Genomic DNA, 9,958 nt, shown 5'->3' on the forward strand with positions numbered 1-9,958 from the left:
AAAAGATTTTTCTTTTTCAAATCACAATATCTTTTCCCCTTGAACTTCTACAATTTCCCAACAGCAAGGGACGTGCAGATTGCCAACAATGACGTATCTGCGTTAGAGAACCAACTGTCTTCAAACCAGAAAATGCCATTTCCAGCATCACAAAACGAACTATCTGAAACAAATTGTCAGCCTTGAACAACGACACTTCACCAACTCTCCTGTGTAAATGATCATTCTTGTGTAGCTGAGCTTCCATCCTTATCTGTGATAGGTAATTAGAACAATTCTTGTACCTCCATTGTAGATGTGCTTTTTTTGTTGTTGTTGTTGTATTGCCCATGTAGCGGAAGCGAGACAGAGGTGTCACTTTTCTGTCGTTGTCATTGTTGTCGTAGGTGTCAGCGTCGTCAACAATTTGGTGTAATCTCTCTAACTTTTCGCGGCTTTGATCTATAACCGCCAAACCCTCACCACAGGTGCATAACTTCAAAATGCCTGTCAGGTTCAAATATGGGTGCAGTCCTACAAGTTCAAAGATCAAATATGACCGTGCATCACAAAACCAACAAAAAATCATACGCCCTGATTTTATGTGAGGACTCAGAAAAGGTGAAATGGGTAATCCTAGTCAATCTTGACTTTTTCATATTTTCTGAAAGAACAGTTCTTCTGCATTATTGTATAGTTTGGGTTCATAAAACAATTGGAAAATTGTGTTTTCAGCAGTTTTTCTTGAGCACTTTTTTGTAGAATGGTGAAATGGGTTTCTCTTACACACTCTTCATATTCAGCTCTAATAACTTTTTGAAAGGATGATGCTACCGCTTTGAAAGTTGGTATTGGTCATGATACATGTAGAATGTGTTAATACAGCACTCTTTATTTCAGTTTAATCTGATAATTCCTTCATTAGCTCACCTGAGCCGAAGGCTCAAGTGAGCTATTGCAATCACCCTTCGGCCGGCATCCGTCGTGCGTTGTGCGTCGTGCATAAACCTTGAGAACCCCTTGACCGATCTTCATCAAAGTTGGCAGGTACCATCCCTAGGGGGGTAGGATCTCAATTTGTTCGAGTGGGCACGATACCCCACTTGGGGGCCCCCAGAGGGGCCCAACCGCCCCACCCCAAAAAAGTAAGGAATCTCCTTTTCTAGAACCAGAAGTGATAGCGCTACGTTAATACTATGAATTAGTACATTGATGACTGTAGTTTCAAGATTGTTCATGGCAGAATCAGGGGGTACCCCCCTTGGGACCCAGGGGAGGGGGTCGGGAGGGGTCCTTATGGGGCCCCAATCGTACATTTTCATCTTTTTCTTGAAAATGCCATTATGAATCTTCACCCAGGGAGTCCAAACCTCCTGAATCAATAAATATCAAATAATATTTTACTCTAGTTCTAATTAAAAGTGATAGGGCTTTATGTCTTTTTTTCCAAGCTGCATAATCCAACGTTCTATAAAGTACAGTGTACTCGGCAGGTATTTTTACCAGTGTGATTGAATATGTAAATGACACCATGCCCCCATTCTCTAAGCTACCCCCATTATAAGTTTCCAGTGTTCTCAGGTAAGAGTCTGCAAGAATGCATGGCAAGTGAACTTGCGATACTCAGGTGAGCGCGTGACCCCCGGGTCTCTTGTTGTTGTTGCTATGGAGTTTGGCATCCTGTTTTCTTGTCCCATGCATGCACAGAATACAGGTTGGTAAGATTAAGCGCTTGAATAGATCCCATACCTCAGAGCCTCTTTTCTCAGTACACCCTTTTCGAGAGTGAGTGCTTTCTTTCCAATACTTAGGTAGGTAAGGAGAGTCCATTTAAATTGAGTTACCATACATCATTTTAAAGTTTAAAGTCTGCTCTTACAGGAACTGGTCTTAACTAAAAATTCATGTCTGACGACTTTGTGTTGGTTTTGTGATTCGGGGTCACAAATAGTCAATGAACTTACATTGAAAAACGCTATAATCAAAAACTGTGATATGTTGCTGTTGCATAATGTTTTCAAGATATCTTGATGGAGTCAACAAGTAAAGTAGCCTTGAGAAATTCCAACAGGGATTTTCAAGTGTTGCTTGAATATTTATGCCACATTAATATAAAAACGCGGTTTGACTGTCACATAATTTTTAATTTTCATATTCAGACATTGAAAACCTGATTAATGGATGCCTTGAACAAACCTGTGAACACAAGGGCTGCAAGCTGGAGAAAACCAAGGAATGTACAAAGTGTGAGGCTGCTTTGTGTAATTTCCACTCTACCGGAGAAGACCCCTGCAGCAAGCATACACTGCAGTTGGTGAGAAAATATGTCATCTGTTTTGTTGATCAGTTTATTCTTTCTAACCTTGAAAAGTCATTGATATCCTTTTTCCATCTAGAAATCACTGGGAATAAGTTACCTTCTCAAAAGTGCTTAGCAATTTTAGTCACTGGGTAAATTCAGAACAAAATAGTACACAATCCTCTGTACATAATATTGCTAGGCAGATGAAATTTTACATAGCAGTCATGTCCAAACGTAATTGCTATGTGATACCTGGAAAATTATGCCCTGAATCATGTACTACTTATTACTCCATGCTTTTTAATAATGATTATATCTTGAGAAATGCAGTAAGTGGAATGGAAGTACACTGTAACTTTAGAGGTTATTATTTTTATTGTAACGATGATTTCTTTGCTAAGTTATTTACATTGTGTTTTATTTTGATTTTGGCTATTTCTTTTTGATGACACTCTGGAGTGAAAAATAAAAATGTGTCCCATTTACTACCTGATTAATCTATTATTTCCTTAGAATATCTGTGCCAAAAGAAAGTCGTGATATATAGATAAATTGAGAAATTATTGTTTAATTGTATCAATGATTTTTAAAGTAAGAAACCAGACATGTTTGAAAAGATGCATGAACTTGAAACCAGACCAAACTTGTCATGTCAAAGTGTCTATGAGACACTTGTCTGAAATGTGCATTGGACATTTTCATGTTGTTATGCACACATATTTTGATGTGTAATCCTCTTGAGCAATTTGAGAAATAATTCTTTATCCAGTTGTTCATGAAATATTGGAAGGCTGAATTCAAGGGGAATAAAGCACAACAGTTGTCTAAGGTCACCTGGTCTTCAAAATGACTGTGTATACCTAATACATTTTTTCCCCAAATTAATTTTGCCACAAGGACTCAAAATGATTTTGACTGTGACTTATTTTGACTAGACATGACTTTTCATATCGTGTTGTTATACCAACATATTTTGATACGTAACCCTCTTGAATACTTTGAGATATTGTATTTTATCCAATTGTTCATGAAATCTTAGAGGGTTGACTTGAAGGGGAATAAAGCACAAACATCTGTGTGCTAGTACAGGTGATGAATGCAGAAAACTAAGAAAGTTAGGAAAACAGTGAAAGTTGATTGGGTTTGGACAGTGCCGTATAACCTTAAAGATAGTCTGGCCAACTCGGTTTTCGGCTCATGAATTTGGACGCCTGTGATTGGTCAAAACTGGTCACGTGATCTTCAAGGAGCCATGTCATTACCAAAGTGTGCTCATATGCAGTGCCCATTGTTAACTACCCCTTATTTGGATTGGTTATTTTGCTACGTCTGAGCGTACATGCTTACCATGTAAAGCGTACTGTAATCCATGCGATAACGACATGGCGTCCAATTCAGCAGTTGGCCAGACTCTCTTCATATACTGCACTGGGTTTGGATAATCCAGTTTGACATGTCAGTTTACCTTATGCTTTGAGAAAGGCATGCAGCATCATTTATTAGCTCTGACCTAATCAGACTGATGAGCAAGGGAGAATCATGCAAAGGAAAGCAAAGAGAGGCATGAATAATGTACCAAAGTGATACATGTATATTAATGTACTGGCAAAACTTCCGACAGAAAGTTCTCTTTTCTCAAGGAACTCTATTCTCCAGGAACCTTGAACCTTGAACCTTAATATGGTGATCCCTCTTGCAGCTCCAAGAAGCTGTACTAGGATGAACTACACATGTGTCGTGGAGAGGTGCTACAGTGATGATCTCTACTGACAATAAAAGTGCGAGTAAAATCTGAATACATGTACAGCCTTCTTTAAAGGATGAGGGAGTCAGGAGAAGGCTGCCAGGTTGTAATACGGGGGAGAGCAGCTTCTCTCAATGTTGTCAGGGTGGTGACATGTACAACATGACTAGGTAGGCGGTTCCAGATCCAAATTGTCCTTGGAAAGAATGAGTACTTGATTGCATCAGTGGATGTCTTGGGTATGATGAACTGAAGGTCATGATCCTTTCTTGCATGGTAGGTTGCAGGGATAACTGCTGAAGGCATTGATAGGCTAACCAGTCCATACTGGGTTTTGGAACCTCAGTTCCAAAGGACAGTTCCAAGGAACAACAGTTCCTTGTCTAAAGTCACCCTAGTCTTCAGGATGACTGTGTACACCTTGCCATACATGTTTTTTCCAAAGTACATGACATTTTGCCACAAGGACTCAAAATAATTTTGTCTGTGAATTATTTTGACTACATATGAATTTTCAAACTGAACGCTCCGAAGAATTCTTAACCTCTGGTTGTGGGACTTGCATTTTCACTCATCACTAATCGTGAGTTTGAACGATGTAAAAATTGTCAAATTTTAGATCCCATCAAAAGTGTTTATAAAATTTGGTGAGAGCATATTGCACTGGCTAATGATAGTCATTAGTAATGTTGACATATTGTGTTAGAAGAAAGTGTAACTATATTCTTGGCAGATGTAGGGGGTAATGAAAGAATGGTGCAGATTTTACCCTTTTATTCCAAAGTTTAACTAACACAATTTTGAAATAAGAATCACTTTTGAAAATGGGAACGTGCGACTGACATGTCACTAACTCAAGAGAGAGAGAGAGAGAGAGAGAGAGAGAGAGAGAGAAGTAAAACTGCAATGTTTTCTATGCCTCTGACGTCTCGTGGCTATGGAAACACCATGCTTCCTCCATAGCCCGTACACTAGAGCTGCTTCTGAAAACCATTGAGGCAAGGAATACTTTCTTTCATTTCAGTGACTTATTTGAATGTTACCAGTCGTGTTTCACAAGTTGTACAGCTTACCACCCTTCTGGGTTTTATATATCATTTATTTATTGTTTATTTCATTACTCTTGCCAAAAATGTGTACCAGGTATGTGTTCTGCATTTTTATGTCTGTCTCCTTAGGCAAACATGTAGAAATAGCAGGTAAAAAGATGTGTCCATCATTGTACACAATATCACGATGTCTGTAATTTAATTGATTTCCAATGCAGATAAATTTCAAGTTCTGTTTTCAAACAGGAGAGTTTGAATCTGAATTTGTTTCAAAGAGTTGATTTTCATGTGCCTGTGTATATTTCATATGTTGAAGAAAGTGTTTGAGATCACTGTATATGCACTTTCTGATGGTCCTATTGCAATTCGTTGATACAGTGCAAGTCAATAAATTTGTAATTGGGTGACCACATAACACTGTCTGTTTTTATAATTCATTAAACTGCATCAAGCAAATGTGAATATTTTTTTTTCTGGAACAAGAATGAGTGGGATTATTTTCTATATTCATGAAAGAAGGGATTTCTCTCTTTTTCTTGTCTTTTTTTTTTTTTGCAATTAATGCAAAAGATGGGGGAAATGCTCAATTCTTCAGTCCCTTGAAAACAGTTCATAATTATATTTTCTGAATTCATTCATTTCTTTTTTTTTTCCCACACGGGTACTTGCTTCAGTTAAAGGGTGTTTTTCCACAAATCTTTGCATCTAAACAGTTACATAACATGATACAGGAACATTCAGGAACATAAAAAAAAAAATGAAATAATATATTTTTATATACAATACAAGACACAAATCATCATCGACAGGCAACATCAACAAAATCTTTTGAAAATAGTTCAGTACCGGTGTTGTAACAAACTAACCGACAATTCTGCCTCATCTAGTTAGATCAATAAACATGAGTACATACTATCAGAATTTCAATGGCATCAGACTGATCTTACGGGTCATGTACAGTATGAAGCTGAAAAACCAGTTTTGCACCTTGTATTTACGTGCACATTTATTGTATGTCTGTGTATGAGTGTGTCTGCGTGTTGACGCCTGAAGATACATGTATGTTATTCTTCCTGTCTGATCCAAGTACAGTAAAATCCAATAATCAACTTGGAAATTAATTTCACTGCTCACTAAATTCAGGGACTATGTTGTTAGTGGCATGTGAATATCCTGCTCATACTGTACACAATTCCCATGCAAACGCCGCTAACGCGTTTTGCTGCAGTAGTGGCATTATACGGTAATTGCAGAGCAACGCTTGTGAACCCGTGAACGGCCGTTAGCGCTAAATTCACTACTACTCTTTAAATAAAGCAAATTGATTTGCAGTTTTAAGGGAGGATTTGCAGATGTGTAATGTCTTCACGTTCATTGCATTTTTAAGAATGTAAACGGGATAATCTGCAAAATATATAGAGCCAAACTCGCGAATTTTCTTCAAACGCGATTTTCTCGAGATGTTGGTTCTGCGCGCGCACCGCGTTAACGGCCTTTGCATGGTCACTCGACGAAATGATGTATTACTCAGATCAAATGGACTCTCCTAACCTATCTAAATATTGAAAGCAATGAAAGCGTTCCTCGCCCTTCCGTTCCTCTCACATATAGCTTGCATTTCATGTAGTGATTGACTATCAAGAGACCTGTGTTCGTTACTGGAGTTGAGAGTAATTTCTAAGTTTCTGTCACTGTTTTGTATGCAAAAGTCATGCCTTTGCCGTAATGTAGCTACTGGTCATGTGAAAGAAAAACAATCATAGATTTGTCAAACAATCTATACATCAAAGCAAAGCTTGACATTTTTTCTACAACTTTACTCACTATTTGCCCCAGCTCAACAGAAATGTAAAGAAGTTAAAGAGACTTGAAAAACATAATGTTTTCTCAAAGCATGAAACCCTTAGTGTCTCAGAATAATGTGGCACAAAGGGGGTTTCCACCATGGCACGTGAGAAGCTAAAAGATCAGACTTTAAGCTTTAAAATAATGTATAACTCAAATCAAATGGACTGTATTAACCTATTTAAATAGTGGAAAGAAAGCAAACACTCAGGAAAAGCGTGAATTGAGAAAAAGGCTCTGAAATACAATGTCTATTTTACAGCGTTTTAAACTTATTTTAAACTAAAATTCAGCATGCCTTTTCAACATATTCTGTCCATAATTAATGCCAACTATCAAGGAATTATCCTTTCAAAGTTTATTAGATTTGAAAGTGAAGAGTGTGTACAAGGTTTTTAGAAATGAAAATGGGACTCTAAAGACACACCTAATCACACTATTCTACAAAAGAAACAAAAAACATGTTAAAGATCAAGTGGTTTAAAAAAAAATTCCTATGATCCCAAAAGTTAGCATAATGTAGAAGAATTACGCTTTCAGAAAATATGAAAAAGTCAAGATCGGCTAGTTTGATCCATTTCACCTATTTTCAGTCCTAACACAAAATCAGTGTGTGCGACATTTTGTTTGTTTTGTGATGCACGGTCACATATGTCTAACCATTGATTGTCTCATATATCTAGCCAGTAAAATCTTCAAATAGCTATGAAGCATACCAACAAATCTACATGAATTTTTTTTTGAGGAATGAATGATCCATTAATGGTTCGGGTGGCTGTGAAAGACAACAAGTGATAATAAGGATGTGTGGAACACAAACCTGTCGGTAAATCAGGTAGAGAGAGCAAGCCACCGTTACAAGCAGAGCCCACATAAGCTGCATCTGGTAGGGGAGTTCGACTATGACATCAGAGTCCGACCTCATGAAGTTCACGATCTGCCCCCTGGTAAAAGCAGAGAGCGTGGTTGCGCTTACCGCCAAAGACTTGCGGTAGATGACGGAGACGATGGCGGGGTGGACTTTGTACACGAGCATCCTCAGCTGGTGGTAGTAGTGACAATTGAGGGTACCAAAGAGGAATATGGCCAGGGCAAATTTAATGGCATAGTAGTAGCCGTGGTGTTTGGGTTCCGTGCCATTCTCTATAAAGAAGACCAATTCACCGAGCATAAGCGGACCAGTAAATCTCAACACAATTATCCCGACCTTGAAGAACGCTAGGAGACACATCTGAGGACCAAACATCTTCATTATTGCCCAGAGGAGAGAGGGTCTGTCGGTCTGTACTTTGGAGATGGTAGCTCCTGAGTGGTCCCCACCTCCTCTGCTGGCACCCAACTCTTTCGCTGCAAACACGCCTTCAACAAATGCAGATGAACTCTGGGGATACACGGTGGCAAAACGAGCTTCTACATGACTAGGTAAAAGTTGGCGTGGCAGGTGGGAAACATCCTCGGGCCGACACAGCTGAACAGCAGTACCCTTTCGCAGCAGTGGAAAGATCCACCAGAATGTCAGTTTGGACAGTAGACTTGCAGAGTCCTCTCCCGCTCCAAGATCCAGCTTGCGTGTTTCATACGTAGATGGAAATGGCGCCTGCAACGGCTCCTCTTCGCCTGTAGTCTTGCGTGCACTACCAGATGACCCATCATCAGCTCCACTTTCTCTGTAATTTTGGGTGTGTTTCGGGACGGGGCACAGAGAAATCAGGTAGAGAAAGTGGAAAGCTGTGCAAACAAAGACAGGACCATCTTCACTGACTGATATGGCTCTGTTGTTACTCAGCACGTGCAAAAGGATAATGATAAGGCGGGAAAACATTGCCAGCAGTGTCAAGAACAACGCAGCGATGACCGGCTTGTGGGCTCTGACAGAATTGGTGCCGTGGTATCGCAGTTTCCACTCGTACAACGCCAGCAAGAACCAGGCCACGAACGCCAATCCGTCAACCCGGTCCTCCACAGAGGGGAAGTCTGCATCCATCGGAAACTGCCTCAGCAACACGTTGAGCAGTTGGAGCAAGGCGCACAGGCTGGCGATGACAAACCTGATGCGCAGAACGGCGGACTGCTTCACACTGGGACTGCCCGGCTCATTGGTGATCTTGATGACGTAGAAGGCACTGACGATGGCCAGCAAACAGTGACTCGGAAGAAATATCATTAGTTTCCAGTAGCAGTGGCTCTCATAAAAATCGTGCTGCCAGGTGTTGTTGCCTGGAGCTCTTCTACACAATCCTTCCATCGAGTTACCCATCATATTTGCTATGATCTGGAAAACAAGCAAGCACACAAATATTGAATTATAATAATATGCATCATATTAAGTGATAAGAACAGTACAGAACTCTTCGTAAGATTTCAAGGAATTAAAGTTTGAGTCATTATGTAATTTCATTTTGAACATTCATTTTTTTAGATCTCTTTATAGTACTATGTTGCACATATGTTTTCTAACAATTACCTTTGTTGATGGTGCTGTTTTCAGACAATACTGCTAGGAGAGAACTACCCTTATGAAATCACTCTCATTTACTATGCAAAACTACGACAAAAACAAACAAATGAACAAAAAACAAACACGTGGCTTCTCACACACGGTACCCTTCTGTCCACTACCCTTTTCCACCTGATGTTTATTAGCTCAAATATAGACATATAAAAGAATGAAGAAGGAAATTGATTAAAATATATTCAGGGAATGCAGTAAAGATTAGAAAAACACATAAATGAATTTTTATACAATTTGTAAATCAGACGATCAGATACAACATTATGAATTTGCAAACTGTTGGTTGAACCCATGTGGTGTCATGAGAAGGTTGCAATAATTCCTGTTGTCACACTGAAGTGGGAAAGAAAATTCTACACAATTGTATTTTCTATGTGAAATGCACATACTTTTTTGCATTTGTTTCTGACATTTATGTATACATCGTGTCAATTCCCGAGCTGTTGGAAGAAGGCAAGTCGAGTGCTTTTTTATTATGCTAAAACTTGATAATGCTAAAATGTAACTATGCTGGATTTTAAGCTACA

At 39.1% G+C, this 9,958-nt stretch overlaps 1 protein-coding gene across 1 annotated transcript in view; it reads right to left on the reverse strand.

The window, feature by feature from the left end:
* Nucleotides 1-9,186, reverse strand: part of LOC140229733 (ATP-binding cassette sub-family C member 10-like) — a 65,749-nt gene extending 56,563 nt beyond the window's left edge. The window contains exon 1 of the mRNA XM_072309973.1: nucleotides 7,740-9,186. Within this exon, the coding sequence (XP_072166074.1) occupies nucleotides 7,740-9,179 (1,440 nt within the window). The 5' untranslated portion in view covers nucleotides 9,180-9,186. The remainder of the gene's footprint in view (nucleotides 1-7,739) is intronic.
* Nucleotides 9,187-9,958: the final 772 nt, after the last annotated feature.

This window comes from Diadema setosum, chromosome 6 (genome assembly GCF_964275005.1).
Source record: "Diadema setosum chromosome 6, eeDiaSeto1, whole genome shotgun sequence".
In the NCBI taxonomy this organism is placed as follows: domain Eukaryota; kingdom Metazoa; phylum Echinodermata; class Echinoidea; order Diadematoida; family Diadematidae; genus Diadema; species Diadema setosum.